This window comes from Protobothrops mucrosquamatus, unplaced genomic scaffold (assembly GCF_001527695.2).
Source record: "Protobothrops mucrosquamatus isolate PMUCROS unplaced genomic scaffold, P.Mucros_1.0 scaffold4, whole genome shotgun sequence".
Taxonomy (NCBI): Eukaryota; Metazoa; Chordata; class Lepidosauria; order Squamata; family Viperidae; genus Protobothrops; species Protobothrops mucrosquamatus.
Window position 1 is genome coordinate 256,257 of NW_015386391.1, and position 21,552 is coordinate 277,808.

At 54.9% G+C, this 21,552-nt stretch overlaps 3 protein-coding genes across 3 annotated transcripts; 1 reads left to right on the forward strand and 2 right to left on the reverse strand.

The window, feature by feature from the left end:
- The first annotated feature begins 7,533 nt into the window (after nt 1–7,533).
- On the forward strand, nt 7,534–10,292 carry LOC107303201 (serine/threonine-protein kinase Nek6-like). The gene is made up of 3 exons (XM_015832405.1): nt 7,534–8,638; nt 9,373–9,510; nt 10,126–10,292. The coding sequence occupies exons 1-3, from the start codon at nt 7,534–7,536 to the stop codon at nt 10,290–10,292; spliced, it is 1,410 nt and encodes a 469-aa protein (XP_015687891.1).
- Nucleotides 10,293–10,949: 657 nt separating this feature from the next.
- LOC107303235 (40S ribosomal protein S4) lies at nt 10,950–15,405 on the reverse strand. Its single transcript, XM_015832437.2, has 7 exons — nt 15,360–15,405; nt 14,943–15,020; nt 14,034–14,214; nt 13,348–13,445; nt 12,442–12,613; nt 12,034–12,191; nt 10,950–11,121 (listed from the first exon to the last, which is right to left on the reverse strand). Exons 1-7 carry the CDS (start codon nt 15,360–15,362, stop codon nt 11,020–11,022), a joined length of 792 nt encoding a protein of 263 aa, XP_015687923.1. The 5' UTR covers nt 15,363–15,405; the 3' UTR covers nt 10,950–11,019.
- Nucleotides 15,406–15,949: 544 nt separating this feature from the next.
- Nucleotides 15,950–20,653, reverse strand: HDAC8 (histone deacetylase 8). The gene is made up of 11 exons (XM_015832436.1): nt 20,570–20,653; nt 20,435–20,487; nt 20,215–20,345; nt 19,969–20,110; nt 19,725–19,837; nt 18,412–18,489; nt 18,170–18,278; nt 17,489–17,661; nt 16,927–17,021; nt 16,436–16,541; nt 15,950–16,332 (listed from the first exon to the last, which is right to left on the reverse strand). The coding sequence occupies exons 1-11, from the start codon at nt 20,651–20,653 to the stop codon at nt 16,310–16,312; spliced, it is 1,107 nt and encodes a 368-aa protein (XP_015687922.1). The 3' UTR covers nt 15,950–16,309.
- Nucleotides 20,654–21,552: the final 899 nt, after the last annotated feature.

Here is a 21,552-nt window from a genome sequence, read left to right on the forward strand (position 1 = left end):
CTCCCCAGGAGGCGGGAGCTGCATCGCTGCACCCAGACTTCCACTTTCACCCACCCCCCCGCTCCCCCCGGCTCCTCCTGCAGGCAGCATTCAGGGCTTTGTGTGCCTCCCCAGCCCCCCCCCATGAATTCAGGGGGAAGCACTGGGGAAGAGGCTCCCTGGGCTGCGTCTGTGAGCAGATGGGAAGAAGCCCACAGAGGGTAATTATAGCTCTGGCCCTTTTATACCAGCCGCAGTGCAGGAAGAGGAAGGAAACCTGCACAGAGCCCTTTGACGTAAGGCTCCCCGCCCCCGCCTTGCCCCCCCCCTGTGTGAATTATACTCATATGATGAGACCTGAGGCAGCTGCCTTGTTTGCCTCAAGAGAAAGAAACCGCAGCTTCTCCTCTGCGGCTCCCACAGCCGCTGCCAGGCAACAGACTCGGCTCCCCCCTGGTGGCAGCAGCAGCAATGGGGGAGGGGAAGGGGGTCTCTTGGGAAGGCCCAGCCCCTCAGTCAGAGGCTGCATCACTCCTCCTGTCAGGACCTCTGAATGTCCGCACTGCCCTACAAATCCACCCCCCAGATTGGAGACCAATGAAAACAGGACAAGGAACTTTGGGGAAGGGGAGATGGATGGCAAGGAAGGGAACTCAGAGCTTCTTTGCCCTCCTGCTCACTGCTTAGGAAGCCCTGCTTGAGACTGTGGACCCCAGACTACTTGTGGGGCTGGTTGGGGATGGCTGCAGCCAGCAAACTCCCAAGGGCCAGAGCCTCTTTCATTCTGCTTCCCCCCTCTTGCTTTCCGATGCACTCATGAGGAGGGCAGAAGGCAACTGTGCAACTGGGCATCTTATGCCCACACTCTCGGTGCCCATCCTTAGGACAGGACTGCAGCCAGACGATATTTGGCGAGCAAAATTGCCCCTTAGGAGACGCCCAAAGGGACCAAGAGCTCCTCTGGTGCTGATGGGAAGCAGCCCTGCTGGCATAGAAGGATCCCTGTGCCTCCCCCCACCCCACCCCCGACTCTGCCCTTGCTAACTGTTGCAATCCTGAGGCAGGGCTGGAGAGCCCCTTGTTGCCCCAGAGGCACCGGGGTGCTGTCGTGTTCCTTTCCTCAGCCATACTGGTGAGCTCCCCCCCCCCAAGGAAGGAGCTGCTCCAAGGGGGAGGGCTGGCTCATGTTTTGCTGACCTGGAAAGCAGAAGCAGAGACTGCTGCTCAGGATCAGTTTGTTCTTTCTGATTTCCGCTTTCTAGGTGTTGTTAACTACAAAGAAACTGTGGCTGATCCTGGCACAGAGCCGGCCCTCCCTCCCAGCTCCCCCCCTCCAACACAGGCTGAGGCAAAGCCCAAGATCAACACCACAAAAATCTGGCCACACTGTTGTTTTTCTCATTGTTTTGTGTCCCTTTATGGCTGAAAAGATCCATCAGAGTTGGGTGAACTCCCACAGCAGTGAAGAGATCATTTGATCTCCACCCTCCCCCCCCCAGGCTTGGCAAAGCGATCTTGTGCTCCATTCAGGATTCTGCAAGGATTTCGCTCAATAAACTCTGTGAAAAGGTGTATGCAAATACTGCTTCTAATGGACACAAACAAGGTTGAGTGATTAATTACAGTCACAACATTGCAACATCTGGGAGCTTTGTTGCTTATTTAAGGAGGGTTTCAAAGAGCTGCTTGCAGACAAAGCCTTGCAAGGTTATAGCCCCTGTCATCACAACTCGCCACATACACTTGCCAAATCCTGCTTTGGTGCCAAACCCCATCCCAGCCACTCTTGAGGTGTTGCTTGTCTTGCAGAGGTGCCAGATGAGCTCCAGATGGCAACCTGGGAAGCAGGCAGAGACTGCCCTGGCGAGGAAGCAGCAGATAAACAAGGCCCTCAGCAGTTATATAATTAGGCAATGACGTCTCTCGTTCTTGAACACGATGTTCAGAAAGAGCCTTATCTGCAAACCGCAGGACAGCCTTAGAGAAAGGAGGGAGCAATTAGAAGGCTGCTGAGGCAGAAAATAGCTTCAGTTCTGCTGGCTCTTCTTCCCCAGTGGGCAGGAGGAGCCCACGGACCCCAACTGCCTCATAGCACAAGCTCTGGATTAAGGCAGGGCTGCACAGAGCTGATTTCCATAGCAGCACTGGAGACAGAGTGCAACCTGTAAACAGCTGTTGCTGGGCATCAGCTGCTTCCTTCACACCCAGTTCCAGCAGCAGCAAGGAGGTCTGCCCTGGAAGCAGCATGGGTGCCAGTAAAGGCGCTGCTCCCCTCCAGCCCCCCTTTGGCTCTGCCCACTCCCATGCTGCCCCACTTCCAGCTCCACGGGAAGAAAGGGCTTCCTTCGGGGGCCGTCCTTGCGAGACTGACAAGCAAAGGGCCGCCTTCAGGGAGCTGAGCCACTGGCTTCCAAGGGCCAGCTGTCAGGAGAAAGGGGGGGAGGCTGCACCCCAAGAAGGCTTCCATTGTGCAGGATCTGCTTGCAGAGCTTTCAGCGGGATCCCCCCTTAGAGCAGCTGATTCCTCTCCTTTGTCTTCCAGGCAGAATGGAAAGAGAATCCCTGAGCCAGAATTGTCTGGGTTCAGTGCGGCTAGGCTAATATTTTTTAAAAATATTTTTTTTAAAAATGCCTTTTTAATTTTTTTTTTTTTTACTGCTTGTGACTTTATTTTTCTAGCTTGCTATTCCTGTCCGCCCCAATGTCAGAGTAAAATATTTGGGAAAATGAATCAGCAGCGTTCTTGATGGCTGTTCACACGCTCCAAAACTTGAAGATTTCCTGGGCTAAAGGAAAAAACATTTCTACCCCCCTCAGGCCAAATCCCAAACTCCTCTCCAACCTCGGAATTGTCTCACAAAGGAATCTTGCTAAATTTATTCATGGGGGGGGGAACGGGAGAGAAGACACCAGACACTTTATGAAGCCATGTTTTTCGTCCTGGGTCCGTCCCCATGCAAGGCGCCCTCTTAGACGGAGCTGCAGAAGGCTGCCCAGCGGGGTCAACCCAGGAATCCCTGCCCAGCAGTGGGGGAGGGCTGCCATCTGCTGGTCACCTTCCTCACCCCCCAGGCCCCCTCCTGGCTTCTCTGGGGCTTCCTTCCCTCCCTCCCTCCCGGCCTCCCAGAGCTTGGGCAGGGCTGTCAGTTGGGAAACAGAGAGCAGCAAGGTGCACCTGGCTGGCTGTAGTTACCTTTCCCAGGTGACCCCACCTGACTTCCTCCACTGCTTCAGGAGGGGGCTGTGAGGTCCTCCACTGTGCCTCCGTCTCTTATGCCTAGAAATCTCATCCCTGAGGAATTAAGGAACAGACTGCCAGGCAGAGAGGAGCCCTCTGGATTGCTCAGTTCCAGCCCCTCTACCCCCGCTCCTGCCAAGGAAGGGCCCTGGCTATGGGGCCCTTGGTCCCTTTCCCTGCTCTCACTCGGGGGGGGGGGCTCCTGAAAGCTTAATCACCAGGAGGGTGGGCGATTCCTTTCCCAGGGATGATGTTCCTCTACCAGAAGCAACCCCGGTCATCCTCCTGGTGGTTCCAAAGAGGCAGAGCTTTTGGAATGGGGCTACCAAGTGGGGGGGGGAAAGGGCCTCCCAAAGATGGCAGCTGAGGAGGAGGTGAGGAGCAACAACTGCAGGCCTCCCACAAGGGAGAGTGCCCAGAAGCAGCCTTGAACCAGGAATTATTCTGGAGGAGCCTGAGGGCCTCCAGCTGGCACCCAGGACTGGAAAGCCAGAAGCTCCGGGCCCATTTCCTTGACCACTTCCTTGCCCGGGGTGGGTGGGTCCGCTGTGCCTTTGAGCTGCCTGCCCGTCTGTCAGCAGCACAAGGCACAGATGCTGGCCTGGCCCGGCCCGTTCTCCGGCGTTGGTCAAAAGCTCTTTATGCCAGCAGGGCCTCCGGGCTGGTGTAAAGGCAGTAAGCGGCTCTTGCCTTCACTGCTGGCCTGGGGGGCCAGGGAAGCCCAGCTGCCCTCCGGCTGCCAAGCCTCAGAGGCTCCCTCGCGCCTGTCCACTATCTTCCCAGTCTTTCCATACAAAGCTGTAGACTCTAGGGGGAAATCCCACTCTCTCTTTGAGGGGCATTTGAGGGCAGGACTTCTGATGTGACTCTTCAGGCTTTACTCATGGTGCAGTGACTTTGAGTGGTTGGGCATGGGGAGTTGGGGGACGAATGTCCTGCAAATTCCCCTTTGCTCTCTGCAGGCTTGTGTGTCTGCAATCTTTGCTTGCCAACGCATTTTGAAGTTTGCAGACATAGGCTGAGTAAATAGCCTCTTCTCATTCTGTTTATTTGCAGATCCAACGCATCACAACTTATGCAAGTTATTCCATTTGGCAGGGTGACAGGGGCAAGGTTGGCACAAAGAGTCTAAATTATGACCTCTTTTTTAGCAATAACAGTCTCAGGTTGTTAATTAAAGACTACCAGATTTAAAGCCCCCAAAGTGAGAGTCTTGAAAAGGGAAGCCACAGCAAATGGGTGGGTGTTTCTAAGGGGCCAGATTACTTTTATCAAGTGGGCCACCTGGAGCCAGGTGCAGCTGCTGGTGCCCAGTTAGTGACCCTTTTCTGACCGGAGTCACTGCAGCCAAGGGCAAGAGGTGCCCATTCTGGGGCCTCCCTGGATGGAAAAAGGGGCTCTTCTGTGGCTGCTGGGGGGGAGGGGGCATTTGCATCCTGCCCCCCCTCCCTGAGCAAGCGCCCTTCAGCACCACCTCTTTGCCCTTTCAGTGAGCAGCAGCAGCAGCACCAAAACAAAGGACTTGCCAGCAGCAGCTGAGAACAAGAAGTCCTCCATGCTATTACGGGACGGGTTGCATAACGGCTGTTTGGAAGCAGCTCCATGCCAGGATTGCAGCAGCCTCTGGATGGTGCCCAAGGGTGGGGCAGGTGCTCCCCAGCCTGCAGACTATCCAAGCCCAGCCACGACAGGCACATGACTCCCTCTGTCCCCTCAAATCCCCAAGGTGGTTGCACGGACTGCCACTGTGCCAGGCGAGAAGACCATTCAGGTCACTTCATGCACCCACTAGAGCCACAGGGGGCCCAAATGGCCCCAGCAGGAGGCTCCAAGGTGCCAGCAAGGCTGTTTGAATGGTGGTCCCTGGTCACCCAGCCCTGCACACAGAGCAGCGTCACTTTCTGCAGAATGCCCAGGAGGGGTGGCAGCAGGGCAGCTTCACATTCAGACCATGCAGTTCCAGAGGCTTGTTTTCTCCTCTTCACAAACTGTAGTCACCAAGGCTGCTCTGGATCTATGGAAAGGGTAGGGAAAGCTGTGCCCCCCCCTTCTTGCTGCAGTTGAAAGGACCATGTCAAAGCCACTTCCATACTGATGATGTAGGAGAAGAGGAAAAGTACTCTTCCGTGTCCCAAACACGGTTCTGGTGGACCAACCTTAAGACTAAAATAGGCTTGACAGATGCTCTGTGAGACTTGCCCCAGAATGAGGCTCGCTCTGCCTATATTCACACGCCTGGCCTTTTCTTTGAGGACTGCCTGACAACAGTCCTGAAAGGTAGGCTAGGTGCACCTGGCGCCTGGATCCAAGACTGGCAGCCTCCTGGCTGAAGCCCATCGTGGCCTGACATTCTGAGCTAATGGATGTTTCAGTGTTACCTGAGGGAGGTGCAGAAACCCAGTCCTGGATGCAGGGAGGCAATGCTGAGGAAGGCAGGCCAGGGGCTGCCATTCCCCTGCCTCTCTCAGATGGGAACAGAGCTCTGCAAAGGGACACTTTGTGCCAAGGAAGAGAATTTGCCCAAGAATGGCTTCCCAGGGCCAATTTCCAAGCCGCAAGGCGGACGGAATGCAGGGGGCTGTTATGTAACCTCTTGAAACAGGACGTGGTCTGCAAGACAAGCCAAGGCTGCAAGCCTGGACCATGGGAGGGTGCTCCACACTCCCACCTCTGCCTGCTGGCTGCCTCCAGAGTCTTCTTACATAACAGCGTGGAGCTGAGAACATTTTTCTGTGTTGTCGTCAATTTGTTTTGTTCTCTGCTGAGATGCCCAGCCCTCCCGCCCTCCACTTCCCCCATTTCTGCTTTCCCTGACGTCAGTTTGGGTCACGCCTCTCTGCGCTCCCCGAAGCCTTGGGGAACCCTGAAAGTACCAGAGCTGGAGGAAGTGGCGGAGCAAGGAAGAAACACCGCCCTAGGCAGGCGAGAGGCTCTGGGCTGTTCCATGTGCTGCCAGAGTACTTAACTTGTACCCAGAGAAGCTGCGCAAGGACCCCCTTCTGCAGAAAGAGGGCTCGTGCTCTACCCGAGACCCCTCAACTCCCCAAAGTTGACTTTCATTTGAAACTCTTCTTTGGGGCCAGATGATGTTCTGAACTGCCAAAACAGCTGCCCACAAAGACCCTTCCACATGTATATTTGACACGACTAGCATCCCCCTCCTCATCCGACAGAGGCTATGCCTGACAGCAGCTCTCCATTGCAGGGGCTTCTGCAGATCTTGCCTGGCTGCAGCAGACAGCTGGGACAGAAGGACAAGCCTTTTCTGAAGGTGCAGCTGAGACTTTCTGGCTTCCCAGTCTTCCAGTCTTCGGATTCCTCCTGCCGGCTGGGAACGGCTCAACTGCCTTCCCAAGTGGGCAGGCCGGGCGGGGAGTGGACAGAATATACCCGGGCTCCTTGGCTGGGGGGGGGGACACCAGGGAGCACCTGGAAGCCGCCGTCCTCCTGGGCTGCAGCCTGATTTGCAGGGAAAGAGTTCCCTCGTGTGGCAAGCAGGCAGCAGCGTCCTCCAGCAGGCCTCCAGCTCCCTGACTCTGAGCATGAAGCTGGGGGGTGGGGGTGGGGAGCGGGCAACTGCACGACAGCCATCGCCTGGGGAGTAGTGGATTGGCTCTTGTCACTTGGGTGGGCTGTCACAGTGGGACTCACTCTCCTGTCCAAAGGCTGCCTGAGGCTTTCCCCACCACTCAGCAGTCTGCCACTGGACAACGGTGGCTGAAAGCTAGTGGTCCCCGCTTTGGTTCCTGGCCACCTGGCGGATGACCAAGCCACGGGCAGGGTTGGGAGTGCCCAACATTGATGGCAGCAGAACAGCTGTGGAGACTCCATCTTCTCAGTGAGGGGTTGGGAGGAGTTGATTGCCCCCGCCAGGGATATGGCAACAGTGGGGAAAATGTTGCCGGGGTGCTCTTTGGGGGATGTGAGGAGGGGGCCATAGAAAGCACATGCTTGATACTTTTGACTCCCAAATGTGTTGCTTCCGCCCTGGGCTGCTGACATCCATCGCCTGCGCATCAACTGCAGAGAAAGTTGAGGAGGGTCCTCCTGATTCCCCTCTCCTTCTTGTGGGCCCTGACTTGGCTCCCTCCCTGGCTTTGCAGCTGAGACCAGCTTGGGGGGGGGGGCGGTGTCATAGTCGTTCTTATGATGCAGGCTCCCCTGCCACACTCTGGCCTGGCTTCAGCCATGCCCTGGAAGCCCAGGCCAGGCTGGTGGCTGAGTGACCCCTGCTCCTGGCCCCCTCTCCCTCCGGCCATGGGTAAAGGGAGGGGTTGGCCCGGTGGTCACGGGCAAAGGGGCCTCGGCAGGGCAACATGGAACAGTATGAGCCCATCTTCAGCATCGGTCAGGGCTCCAGCGCTGAGGTCTTCCTGATGAGGAACGCCAGGACGAAGCAGCTCTTTGCGGTCAAGAAGGTCAAGACGGTGCCCGGGAAGCGGCTGCGCAGTAAGGAGGCCATCTTGCAGGAAGTGGCCATTCTGCGGCAGCTGCAGCACCCCCATGTGGTGGCTTGCCACGGCCACTTTCTGGACACCGAGGAGGCGCATGTTTTCATTGTGCAGGAGTATTGCGATGGGGGTTCCCTTGACCAGCATATCCAGAAAGGGGGACCCTTTCCCGAGAGAGTCATCATGCGGTGGTTCGTGCAGCTGGCTCTGGCGGTGCAGTACATCCACACCCTGAGGATCTTGCATCGGGACATCAAAGCCTCCAACGTCTTCCTCACTCAGACCTGCATTCTCAAGCTGGGGGATTTTGGCATCTCCAAGGTGATGGACGGCACCTTGGAACTAGCCAGCACCTTTGTGGGCACGCCCTATTACCTCAGTCCTGAGCTCTGCAGGGATCTGCCCTACAGTTCCAAGGCAGATATCTGGGCCCTGGGCTGTGTCCTCTTTGAGATGTGCGCCCTGCAGCCGCCCTTTCAGGCGTTCAGCATGATCAGCCTCTTCCACAAGATTGTGAACTCCAGCCCCAGCCCCATCCCGTCCTGCTACCCGGCCCCCCTGCACGGCCTCATCCAAAGCATCCTGCAGAAGGACCCCGAAGCCCGGCCCAGTGCCAGCACCATTCTCACCTTCCCCTACGTCCAGCAGCACCTCAGCCTTTACTTCCTCCACCGGGACCCTCGGCTACCCTGCCAGTTGCAGACAGAAGCCGCTCCCGAAGGAGAGGGGGCTCAGCCCAGTCTGCCCGAGGCTGGCACAGCGGGCACCCCAAGCTCCCCGAGCGGTGCAGCCGAGGCACCCAGCTCTGCCTGGCTCCCCTCTCTGCAGCACAACCAGAACCTTGCAGACAGCCTGAGCTTCTGCAGCAGTGCTTCGCAATACTCGGCCGACTTTGAAGAAACGAGCACTTCTTCTGTCGGCAGCAGCTCAGATGCAGATCTCCCTATCAACACCGAGGCAACCGAAACCTGTAAGCTCACTTCATCAGACACAAGCTCCCAAAGGCTTCTGCCTTGTTAATAGTGTGCTGAAAAGCTGTTCCCAGATTCCTTTGCCACCCTAGACTAGCACGGCTCCCCTGCCCGTTTGCAGTAAAGCGGGCACATGTGCCCTCTGTTGCTAAGCTCAACAAAACAGTGAAGCTGAAATGCCATCGTGTGTGTGGGAACTTATAAAACTTACTGTGAATTTGGCAGTTTAGTGCAGTCTGGAGTAAACGGTGAAGCTAGAAAGTCCTGTAATCCATCAGCCCCAGCCAGTGTCAATAACGTGGGAGACCAAAGGCAGCTGTTTGGCAACTTTGAGAAGGCATTTCCTAGAGAGCAAGCAGAGCACCAAGCCTCCATGCTGGGGGCTTTGCCCACATACGATGCCAGCTTCTCTGGGGACACTCTCCTTCAAGACTTCTCACCAGCTCCACCAAACATTTGCTGCCCCACCCCATCGCCCCCTTGACACAGAGTGGCTAGCAGCAGCACGTTGAGCCCCGTGCCCCTTACAGGACCAAGCCTCCCTGCGCAGGAGGGCTGGATCAGGCTTCAGGGAGCCACACGCACCTTTCTTACTCTACTCTTTGAAGCCAGCACCCTGTCAAGACCAGGATCTTTCTTAGAGAGCCAAAGACTCAGGGCTGGAAAAGGCTCCAGGGAATGAGGGACCTGTCCCAGCCCAGACTAACCCACTTCTTCCCTTTCCTCCTCGCAGCTTCCGAGGACAACTGGGAGGCCCAAGACTTTGAGGACTCGGAGGAAGCCGCCCTGGCCGATGCAGTGGACACTCTTGAACGGGCCATGCAAGACAGCAAGTCCTCTTCAGCCCCTGGGAGCTTGCGTAAGCAGATAGGTGAGGCCACTCTGACCCACAGCTTCTATGGCTCCCTTTGCCTGACCAAGGGGAGGCCTCCGAGTAGTCCCCCTTCACCTCCAGGCCTCCCTTGGCAGCTGCATGGGACATCTTGCTATTTCTCCTGGGGCTTGCTTGGACCCCTTAGTCTAGCCTACGACTATCCAGAGCCGAGCCAGCGAGCGCTACACAAACTAGCACACCACATTTTGGTTAGCTGGTAGGGTCATGTATTAATTCTAGGATTAATTAAATTAATTAAACACAACCCTTTGTTGGAAACTCAGATATTCAGTGGCCCAAGAGAACCTTATTTGTCCCCACTATTTTCTGTTACCATTGCAACCTCTGAAACCTTTTCCTTGCCAGCCCCTTTCCTCAATTTGGCCTTCCTCTGCCAGTTACCCCATCCTTACCTGGTCCAGGTTGCTACTGCTGACTTTGATTGGTCCCCCTTCCCCACAGAGTCCCCTAGAGAACACTGACTGACCCGCTGCTGCTCTTTTGATCTGGATAAACAGTGGCCAAAGGGAAGCGCTCGGCTCCTCCCACCCGTGCAGGGTTCAGGTGGGATGCTTGGCTGCCAATCATAAACCAAGCTTCTGCCATTTTCAGATGACAGCGACTTTGGTGCAAGCGACTCCAGCAGCTTCGCCTCCAAGGACTCGGAGCATCTGTTATGCTCAGAAGACTCCGAGCACACAGAGATTGGCCGTTCACTGCAAAGTCTAGATTTGGGACACGGCAAGGGGAGCATCGGATGCAATCCAAAGCAAACGTGACTGCAGCCACCCTGGAAATCAGTGAAGGCGGGATATTCTGGTCAACCTTCCCAAGCAATCATCTGCAGCCCCCAAGATCTCACTTCAGAAGTTTTTGCAATGCAGGACCAGTCTAGTTGTTCTATTCCCAGATTCAAATCCTTGTGCGGCCTGAATCAAGATCCTTTTTGTAAAGAGATTTATAAAGAACTGCCAGAAAGAGCTCACCTAGTAAAAGTGTAAGACTTGCTAAGGATAAAACCACTGTAACCAACTGTAGTCTCTTCAGTTAAGTGCCTCCTCTTCCTCCATCTCCAATGCTTTCAGAATATTCCCTTCACAGGCATACACACACTTTCATAAAATCTAGACTGAGCTTCATCACGTGTCTGGCTGTTTCTTTCATGAACAGAGAGAACACATTAAAAAGGATCTCCCTCTTGTGGGTGTAGGAACAAAATGCCTTAGGTGAGGCCAGAAATATTTGACTGAAAACTCACCTCTGCCAGAATTGGCCAACCCAAGAGAAAGATGAACAGCAAAAGGCACCCTGGCCTGAGAACCGAAGCCTGGTGAAATTCCGTGTCTCTCCCCCCCCCCAATGTCATAATATTTTCTCCTGCAGAACACACAAAGGCTCTAGGACAGCCAAGGCAGACAAGAAGAGAAAAGCCCAGAGAGAAGTACGGAAAAGGTTTATTTATCAAACCGGAAATCTGGATTGGGCTCTGCACAGCACCTCAGGGGCTCAGCCGCTGCTCTGTTTAGCCGCTAGCCTCTTGTCTCTCTCTTCAGCAATCGTGAGGCGGATTCCCTTCCCGCGAGGCAGGGAGATCCAAGGCTTGTTACCCTGAAGTTCGAAAGGGAAATACGTTAGGGGGAAATAGGCTGTCCTGCCACTACTGGGAATGCTGGAATCAAAACATCCCATCTTTCTTCTGAACCGTAACGATCTGGTTGCTTGAGAGGGGGTCATTAATTCTGGGCCCAGTTGAAGGGATTCTAGACGTTCCAGAACGCCATGATCCACTTCCAGCTCAGCAAGATTTATGTCTGGAAAGCCACTGGGCCACTCCCAGAATAGCCAGATCAGCATGGATCAGATCAGAAATGGAGGTTTTCAGTGCTCCCCAGATTAAGCATCTGGGATCCAATCTAACAAACCGAGAAACAAATTATTGATAGGAGAAAAAATAAAAAAAACCAAACTGACAACTCTCACCAGGTAGACTGATACCAGCTCAAGCCCCAGATGAAGTTATTTTAACTAATCACATCTGTCGTTAATGCTCCCATCTGTAAATATTCATGCCCCAACTCATTTTTAAAAAACACAGTTCTCTCTATTACAAAAAGATTAAAGCAATCTTTCTTCAAGGATATTTGGACTATTCAGGATATTTAGACTTCCATTTCCAAAGCTATATTGAATAATTTTATGGCTTCTGAATTGATTTATTAAGAATTTGATAATTTATCAAATTCTTAATAAAAATTCAGAAATCATAAAATTATGACTGTATGATTTAAGAATGTATCCTTTTGCACAAATTCCCTCTTGGCAGGTAGAAACCAAAACCATAGCTGCTCAGCCAGGAGGTAAGGAGGATGGCAGATCCAGGCCCCTCCCCCACAAGTCAGGAGGGTCGACAATGGCCCTTCTTGTACATGTCTTTGCTGAGGGTCAGTATTCAAAGGAGGGCGTGATAAGCACCTGGTCAATTCCCTACCATGCACAGCAGAACCGCTGCCAGCAGTTTACCTTTCCAATCACAAAGATGTTAGACAGTCTGGTGGCAAAGCTATTGCCATTAGCATCCTTAACGTGAACCACATCAAATGAACCAGGATGCCTCTCCCGGTTGGTGATTACACCAATACGCCCCAAGTTAGCTCCTCCAGTCACCATGCACAAGTTGCCTGCAGGTGGAAAAGTAATAGTAAGAAGTTGCACATACAATCATCTCAGTTCTCTAATCAAAGGCTAACCCTTGGCGCAGCACGGCTTTCAGGATCACAGCCCCTATTCCACAAAAGCTGCTTCTTATCCACATCTAAAGAGCAGATGTTTTGATCTCCATGGCGGACACTTCAAGACACAAACTACAACCCCTGAAAACAGACCCACAGGGGTCTGACCACCCCACAGTTAAGTCACTTAAAAACAAACCTGTGTCAAACTTGATAAAATCTGTAATCTTGCCCGTCTCCAAATCAATCTGGATAGTGTCATTCACTTTGATGAGGGGATCTGGGTACCGGATTGTTCGGGCATCATGAGTGACAAGGTGAGGAATTCCTTTGGTGCCCACAAAGATCTTTCTAATCTTGCACAGCTTGTACTGGGAAGACAACCAACAGAGAGAATTACTTGGGCCAGGAATTCTTCACAAGACTGGGCTTCCGCCATTACAAAGCTGCTAAAAGCACAGCAGGCAGTCTTCCCCTGCTGTTGATCTGCTGGCCAACTGCCATTAAGCCAGGAAGTAGACCCTGCTGCTTAGAGCATGGGAGGTGACCTAGAGCCCACCAGATGCTTCAGATCACTCTCCCAATCCTTTCCTTCACTCAGCAGAATTGGTGGAGGATCTGGATAGGATAAAGGAGCTTCCGCTAATCATTTGGGCCTGGGAGCAGGTCCAAGGTTTGCATCAGATTTGACTGTATTATCACAAGCTTCCAAATTGTATCAGCTGGGAAGTATCACAACAAATCTCAGCCTATCCTGGGATTCAAGGCCTAGCATGAAAAGCCATTTCTGAAGACAGTACCACCCCAGATCCCCTTAGCATTCAGAGCAGGAAACTGGTAAGACACACTCTAGGAAATGAAGGAATTTTCCCACCCATCTGTTATTCAGAAAGTTCAGAGGTCAATTTTACTCAGCACCCTCCAAAACAGGACTTAAATAAGACAACAACAATCTATTAAGTTGGGCAAAAAAACATGATGAAAAATGTTCAGGCGCAACAATGTCCCAGTTTCAGAGCACGTTTGTTCTGATCGATATTTATTCAGTTTCATGGTCAAGGAATACAATTCTGTCTTCCCAATACTGGTCAGCTAGCAAGCTTACCTTGGCTTCTTCTGGTGTGATGCGGTGAACGGCAAAGCGTCCCTTAGTATCATATACAAGGCGGAAATGCTCAGCTGTTTTTTCAATGCTGATCACATCTGATAAGAAGAATGTGTCGGTCAAGGAATCAGCCAAAAACAAAGGCATTGGGAGTCGTGTCCCTAGCTTCCAAAAGAGAAAGGAGGCACAACCATGGCGTTGGCACTGCATGATTTTCTTTTGGTGTGTTGCTTCTTCAGATCTCAGGAGAGGTTTCGACTCTTCTGAGATCTGGAGCGCGAAACATGGCACACCTCAAAGACAAAAGGCTGCACAGGAAGCTATCCAGGTAAAGAGGCCAAAGCAAGTCAGAGCCCACCCGGGGAACACTGGAAGCAAGTGAGGGCAACTGCACAATGGAAATGGGCCAGGCTGGTTCCAATAATCACTTACCCAGAAAAACTGGCCTGGCTTACTGAAGTTGAGATCTAACAACTGAAGACACCCAGGCTGGAGAAGGTGAGCTCAGTTACTTAGTGCTGGATAGATTATTTGTGGAATGGACACCATCAAGGCATTTAATTAGAATTAATACAACAGAACTATGTATCCGGGATGAGCAGCAATCTTGAGGAAGTATCAAAAAGTCATTTCCCTCTTCTAATCTACAGACTGCCCTCCACAGCCCAGCACCAACTTTCACTAACCCATGAATCCAGCCGGATAGGTAATATCTGTGCGGACTTTGCCATCAATCTTGATAAACCGCTGCATGCATATTTTCTTGACCTCATCACCAGTCAGGGCGTATTTAAGCCTGTTCCTGAGAAAAATGATAAGTGGGAGGCATTCCCTCAGTTTGTGGGGTCCTGTTGATGGACGGGGTGCCTGTAAATCCAAAGACAATGGAAAGTCACACACGAGCCACAATATTCCCACAAAGCCATTTCAGGGATTGGCATAAAGCTGGAGTGAACCATGAAGCCAATCACCATTTATGTAGCTCAACCATAAACCGACTTTCCCTCACCCCAAAGTACTCAAGATAACATGCTTTTGCCTGCACTGCCTGCTTAACATTTTAGCTCTTGCCCACGAGAAGCGCCAGGGTCTTAGTGTCTGGGGCTGGGCCAGCATCTCCCAGTGTGCTTCCTCCCCCTCCTGGGTGTTCCTATTCCTTGGCCATCTGGCCATAGTGTTACATTGGGTCTCCTGCTTTTATTGTCCAATATGAAAGTGAGAGGCATTCTCTCTTCAGCACATAGGAAAGAAAGGCAGGGATGCTCATAAGTTCAATCGTGGGCAGCCTTTTGTGGGAAAAGCCAAACACTCAGCAGGCTCCCTTCCTCCTCCACTCAGGGCAAGCCACGTTCATAAACTGTGGCATTATTTTAACAAGAACGCAGCAAAGTTGTGGTTTGGAGCAAGAATGCAAGAAGGATCACTGTACTGGAAGGCCTCTATTACGACCGCACCTTTGCAAATCGCTCAAAGCTTGGGGGCTCCACACGACCAAGCACAAGAGTCGAAGCGGCGCCAGCGGCCCCCTTCAGGCCACGTTACAGGGAATTATCCCCCCTCCCCAAAACGCAGCGTGCTTAAACGGGCGAGCTTACAAAGACTCCCGTCAGCTTGTCCAGCATCCAGTGCTTCGGAGCGGCCACCCGCTTCAGGTGCTTCTTGGGTCCGCGAGCCTGCAAGAACCGCGCAAAGCAGCAGTTACAGATGCGCCGCGGACGCGCGGTCGGGTACGACAAGCGAGCCCCTTCCAGACGCTTCGGGCCCCATCCCCGGAAACCGCCCGGGCCCCCCGGAACGCAGCCGCCCTTGAACGGAGGCCGGTCTTCCTTGGGGCCGAGGGTCTTCAATGGGGTCCCGCCCGCACCAGGAAGGGCGCCTGCTGCCAAAGAGTGGCCGCGCGGATCCCTGCCGGGCGGCCGATGCACGTGCCGCCAACCGGGGCGCTTCGCTCAGAGCAGGCCGACGGATGGCGAGGGATTCCGGGAGGTGCGAGCCAAGAGCCGCGTACTCACCATGGCAGCGCTCCGTCAAGAAAAGGCCGCTGCTTCCACAGCGGGCCGGATATCCGGTCTGAAGTACGGCGGCTCCGGGCGTCCATAAAGTCTCGGGGGCGACAGCGAACAGCTCCCCCAAGCGGCCAGCGGTGGTTCTTATTCCGAGAGCCGATGCTCTCCATCAGTTCTACCCGCCCGTTTGCCGGCCGCGCAGCTCCACACCCTCCAAAGCCAGAGCACGCATGCGCCCGCGAAATGCAATTGGAGAGGGGACCCACTTTGCAGGCACAACTGACAAGCCACATCTGGAACTTCCTGCCCAGGCCAGCACTACCAGAAGTGGGGGAGGGGGGCAGCTGACTGCAGAGCCTAAAGGGCCACCCTGGGAACCTGGGCAACGCCAGAGGAGAAGCAAAGGGGAGTTGCATTGAATTTTATGAAATCACCGGATGGGGGAGCATGTTCCTCCCCGTCACTCCCATCAAGCGCAATCTTAAGGCTCACTCTGCTTCATGAAACCGGTGGGACTCATTGCCACAAGATGGAAACCGCTATTGACAGTTCTTAGTCCAAGGAGAACGTAAGGACCACACACCAGGAAAAGAGGCAGTCATCCAATTTTTTTTTATTTCAAGGCAAACAGCTGTTCAAAAAATACCAACAGAGCGGAGTCTCTTCTTGCTGTGCTCCTGCCAGTCCAAGAGGCACAGGGCCGGGGGGGGGGGCTTCCACTCCTTCTAAATGAGCTGCCTCTGCAAGGGACGAGGCTGGAAGTCCAGGCTGGTGGGAGGGTGGGGAGTTGTCCTTTAAACTTAACACCCTGTTGCTCCAAGTAGCACAAACAGCTCCAGGATCACAGCCTGAGGGGCTCCCGATGCCCTACCGGCATATCCGTGCAGTTCCTCTGCACTCTTTGACAACTGCTGCCAGGTGCAGTGGCTCTGGAGAGAAGGGAGTCCTCTTTTCCGCTAAGTCACATGTTTCAGGTTCCCTGCAAAGAGAGACACGCCAAGCCCGTCTCCTGCTGGAGCCCTCAGGGCTCACCCTCCAATCGCCTCCAACCCGGAAGGAAAGGTGTGGAGCAGAGGACCCACCTTTCACACAGCTGAGGATCTCCCGGATGCGCTGAGGCTCATTCCGGTCTGGCCGGCAGCTTGGAGTGATTTCCAGCACATAGTCAGGGCCGTATTCCGTGAAGTACTGCCCGGGAGAGGGAAGGTCAGGCTGAAGGGAAAGGGGGAAGAATCCTGGCGCCCCCATCGGCCCTCCCTGCATCCCAACAAGCACTGCCGTTGCTCCACGAGGAGAGGGAGGCCTTTTCCCAGGAGTCAGCCTGGGGTGGCCTGTGCATGTCCAGCAGCCCTGGGCCAGCCTATTGCTTTCTCCCTGCATTCCCATCTGGACCAACAGTAGCCCCGGCCTTGAGCAGCAGTGAATTCCTTCAAACGTACATCATCGTGTGTGTCTTGCAGGTGTCTGAACCATTCTCGGCTACCCCAGACAAATAAACCAGAGGCTATTTTTACAGGGAGTCCACGACTAAGGGCAGCCCTTTTCCTGTGCTTGGAAGGAGCTCAAGCCTTACCTCGTGATCAGGAATTTCAGAGGGCAACGTTTTCCCCAGAACGACTCCAGTCAGATATGTCCAGCAGCGGGCAGTGTTAGCAAGGTGATAGCCTCCTGTCTCCAGGAGGGAACGAGGCATCACATCACATAAGGAAGAGGGCAAAGAGAAAAGAAAGTGAAAAGTACTTGCTCCATCACATCCATTCTGGTCCCAGTTAGAACACACGAAGCATCTTGAAGCTGCAGAGCTGACTGGCTCAGTGGCACAAACGGTAGACTTGCAGAATTGATTCAAGCCACTTCACTGACCCAGCAAGAAACATAGTAGATGATGTAGAACATTGTACTGAGACCATTTCATTCTTCACTCTATGGGACCTTAAGAATTTGACTTTAAAAAAATCAAATTTCCAGGGTGCCCCAAGTTGAAGCACCTCCCACTACAAGTTTCAAAAGAATGAGCACTTCAAGCGGGCTTACAAACTGACTGTGATCAGAGCAGCTGACCCACAGGCTCTGCCCAATCTACATTTCTGTGCACCTGGCTGGCTGGTGCCACACTTGCATTCTTGCTTGCTTACCTCCCCCCAGGATAAGGGTCGGCAGCTGCCATTGCAGCACATAATTCAGGCACTTGCCGATCCCCTCTGGGGTCAGGTTGAATGCACACATGGGATCGCCTGCAATGGTATCTGCTCCCAACTGCAGTACTACGGCTTCAGGGCAGAAGGCGGCATACACGTCCTTCAGCACCCTGCAGAACGAAACAGAAAGGAAGAGGGAAGCTGCTGGACCCATCTCTCCCCTGCTGAGGTCAGCCATCCCTCCCTCTGGATTCCTCCGAGGATCCTTTGGCCTACTGGGGGGGATGGGCAGAGCCCAGGGAGGGACAAAGGCAGAGATTCTAGAATAGCTAGCGCCCCGGGATACTCCATCAGAAGCTCCACTAAACATGCCATTAGTTCCAAGGGCCGAAAAAGCTGAAGGTCTGGGAAGGTGAAATTCCACCGTGGGACCCCTCCAAAAGAGGACGAGACAAAGTTGCCAGGGGAGAGGCCCTCTGATATCTCCTGACTCTGAGAGCCCCCCCCTTGCCATCCAGGAAGCAGGCCCCCTCCGAGGGAGCAAGCAAGCCAAGCCAAATCAGCAGCTTGGATTCCAGGGCAGGGAAGGGCTCATTCAGCCTCCCGGCTCTTCCCTCCCTTGGGGCGGGGAAGCTGCGCAGCCCACTCAGCAGAGGTGCCTGGCGAGCGGGTGCTTACACCTCGCAGATCTGGTAGTATGTCTCGTTCTTGATGCCATCCTGAAGGGGTACGTTGATGCTGTAGTAGCGCCCCTTCCCGAAGCCCACCTCTGTCACATCTCCTGTTCCTGAGTAGGCGGAAAGGCTTGGATTAGCACATACAAATCCAAAGGTGAGTCACCCTTTATTTTCCCCCCATAAAGAAGACGAGCAAGAAGGATCCCGCAAGGCAGAACCCAGTTGGATAAACTAATCACTTGCCTGGGAAAAATCCAGGAGCAAACTTGTGCAGAGACACCGTCATGACTTTGGAGGTGAAGCTGAAAGCGTCCTCGACACCTGCGCAGACAGCAAAGGGGGAGGCGCTCCTTTGCACCCGGAACCGACCTCACCCTGCTCCTGTCGGAACTCTGCCCTTTACAGGGGGTCCTCCGTTAACAATGGCAATGGGGACCGGGATATGAGGTCAAAAAGCGTGACCTCACGTGACCCCACCTCCCAGCGAGAGCAATCCCAAACTCTGTGGCCACTGCTGAGCAATCGGCACAGTCTTTAAGGGAGGACATTGCGTGGCCGGCCCTCCCCACGGGCTTTGCTCGTAGGAGGTCAGCAAAGGCCATTAAGGGTGGCCATCTGATGGTGGCCGGGGCTCCGAGAACCGGCCGCAAGTTGCGCTTGTTCAGAACAGTTGCTGAATGGAGCATTAACCAAGCGCCACCCCCTTTGCTACAGGTAGTCCTCAATTTACCATCACAATCGAGCCCAACATTTCTGTTACTAAATGAGACATTTGTTATGTGAGTTTTGCCCTATTTTACAACCACAGTTCTTAAGTGAATCACTGCAGTTGTTAAGTTAGTAACACGGTTAAGTGAATCTGGCTTTCCCATTCACATGACCCCGGGACACTGCAACCGTCATAAATACAAGTCAGTGGCCAAGCGTCTGAATTTGGATCGCCTGACCCTGGGGATGCTGCAGCGGTTGCGTGAGAAGTGGTCGTAAGCCACTTTTTTCAGTGCTGCTTTAACTTTGAATAGTCACTAAGCGAATGGATGTAAGTCGAGGACTGCCTGTATTATGTCAGAACATGGACAGGCCCAGTTTCTCTGAGATGCATTAGAGGAATGAAAGAAGCAACAGAAAAAGTCCAGAAATGGGCAAAAGAGGAGGATTGAAGCCAAGGAAAACATGGCAACTTCTCTGGGAACCAGAAGCCACAGGATATCCCCAGTGGATCAAAGGGTTGTAAGAAACCCTGGAGAACATGTAGACCGACCCGTTGACAGGTTAATACAGTGTCCCCATCAGATGCTCACCCCACCCCCAGCCTCTGTTCACCTTCTGAACTGCCATCCAGTTTCATCCAGATACCCAAACAAGATTCCCTTCCTTGTCATCTGAGCCCCATTTGGGGCCAGTGAGCCTGCCTCCCTCCAGCCTTCCTTCTGCAGGCCAAGCAGGCCTCCCGGGCCTTTTAGCTCCCTCTCCCTCTCCTCTGGTCGCCAGCTTTGGGGAGGGGGGGACCGCTTAACCCCGCAGCCATTAGCGCAAGGAGGAAGGAAGAGCCTTACCGTCCCCGTGATGTAAGTCTAGGTCAGCGTAGAGGACACGGTCAAATTTCCGGCGCAGCTCTAAGATCCCCAGCACCGCATCGTTCAGATAGCAGAAGCCCGAAGCCTCGTCCCTGGAAAGAGACGTTGCAGCTCCGCGAGGCTTCCCGGGCGCAAAGGCCATCCGCGCGGGGAAAGCGCTGGCCTCGGGCAGACAGGAAGCTAGCCGTTCCCCGCCCCACCCCCAGCGCCCGCCGCCCCGTACTTCTTGGCGTGGTGCCAGCCGCCGGCCCAGTTGATCGCCACCCGGCACTTCTTCTCCGCCAGGCACCGCGCCGCCGTCAGGGTGGCGCCGCCGACTGCCGCCGCATACTCGAAGACGCCCTGGCTGGCCGGGCAGTCGTAGCCTGCAGTCGGGGGAGAGCAGAGGCGAGGCGCGGGCGAAATCAGCGGCGACCGCGGGGAGGGCGGGGGGGGGGGGTCCGGCCCGGGGTCTCCGCCCGCCGCTCACCGAGTCCGAACTCCGCGGAGTCCGGGTGGTCCTCGTTGCCCTCCTCGCTGACCTGCTGCAGGTGCTGCAGGTAGGCGTCGGTGTGGAAGGCCGCCATCTCCTCCATGGTCGCGGGGCGCGGCTGGACGACCCTAGGAAGGCAAGGCTCAGGCGGGCGGGCGGGGGCCGCGGCGAGACCCCCGCCCGGGCCGAGAACGGAGCCGCCCGCCCGCCCGCCTACCTCATGTGCTTCAGCAGCGAGTAGGCTTCCAGCAGCGCGTGCACCATGCTGGCCTGCGGAGAGACGGGCGCCGGCTGAGCTCCTCCCGAGCGTGGGGAGCACCCCCCTGGCCTCCCCCCGGCCCCCGCCACGCACCCGCCGCGGGACCTTGCACAGGGCATCGCATCGCGCCACGTACTCGGCGCCGTACACGTAGACCGGCGGCGGCGATCCGTCCATGGGCGCCCCGGACTCAGCGGGCCTCGCGCGCGCTTCGGGGCGGGGTTCCTGCCGCGTGGCGCACCGGGAAATGAAGTCCGACCTCGCCGAGTCGTCGTCGTGGAAAGACCCGGGCCGGTGCTGTTGGTGAGCGGCCCGCGCCGAACGCCGCCTGCCCGGCCGCGTCTGCGTGGGGCGTCCCCACGAGGGTCTTCGACCCGCAGCCAAACCTCAAGGCGCGCGGCCGGGGGTCCCGCTCGGCTTCCCGTACCCGCCGCGCAAGAATCACGCGCAGAGATCGGCTGTCACTTCAGCTCAGCGGTTTATTGAAGGACACGGAAGGCGCCGGATGCACAACCCGCGCTCCATCCCAACTTTCGCGCAGAAAATGCCTGGCGCCCACACGCGTGGGAAAAAAACCACATTCAGGCACTGCGCCAGAGTAGCCCCCAACCACCCCCCCAAACGAGGAGGGGGCTCCCAAGGGGGAAGAGGGATCAAGCTGCAAGGGGACCCTTCTGAGGTTCTGCCCCTCACTCCGCCAACCAGCCCCTGCCATTCCCCCTGTGCACAGAGCCACAGGGTAGGAGGTTTCCAGCCTGCCCCAAAGGATGCTCCAGGGACTTTTCTTCCCAGAATGCTGTGTCACTTGGCAGAAAAGACCCTCCCACAAGCACTGAGTGGCCTCCCTTCCACCAGAGAAGACATCATTCCCCCTTGAATGGAGTTGCTCTCTGAGAAGGAGCAAAGCAGCCATGATTTACAGGATGAGTCCCTTTCTTTAAGAAAAGCCCCTCAAAAGGAGGGCTTCTCCCTCAGAACAGGGTGGCTCCTGGTTCACGTGAAAAGCAAAGTCCTCCAGCCCAGAAGGCTCTCTTGCTGCATGAACACAACTTTCAGAACCGCCAACAGCAAGTCAA

Bases quoted from the DNA above. Each gene is read 5' to 3' on its own strand.
- LOC107303201 (XM_015832405.1), top strand. From the start codon at position 7,534: ATGGAACAGTATGAGCCCATCTTCAGCATCGGTCAGGGCTCCAGCGCT. The intron at 8,639-9,372 runs GTAAGCTCACTT...TCCTCCTCGCAG, and splicing joins CACCGAGGCAACCGAAACCT to CTTCCGAGGACAACTGGGAG. The intron at 9,511-10,125 runs GTGAGGCCACTC...TGCCATTTTCAG, and splicing joins GAGCTTGCGTAAGCAGATAG to ATGACAGCGACTTTGGTGCA.
- LOC107303235 (XM_015832437.2), bottom strand. The intron at 12,614-13,347 runs GTAAGCTTGCTA...TTGTCTTCCCAG, and splicing joins TCACACCAGAAGAAGCCAAG to TACAAGCTGTGCAAGATTAG. The intron at 11,122-12,033 runs GTAAACTGCTGG...TTCGAACTTCAG, and splicing joins ACATCTTTGTGATTGGAAAG to GGTAACAAGCCTTGGATCTC.
- HDAC8 (XM_015832436.1), bottom strand. From the start codon at position 20,653: ATGGACGGATCGCCGCCGCCGGTCTACGTGTACGGCGCCGAGTACGTG. The intron at 20,488-20,569 runs GTGCGTGGCGGG...GTCTCTCCGCAG, and splicing joins TGTGCAAGGTCCCGCGGCGG to GCCAGCATGGTGCACGCGCT. The intron at 17,662-18,169 runs GTAAGCACCCGC...TTCGTTCTGCAG, and splicing joins TACTACCAGATCTGCGAGGT to GGTGCTGAAGGACGTGTATG.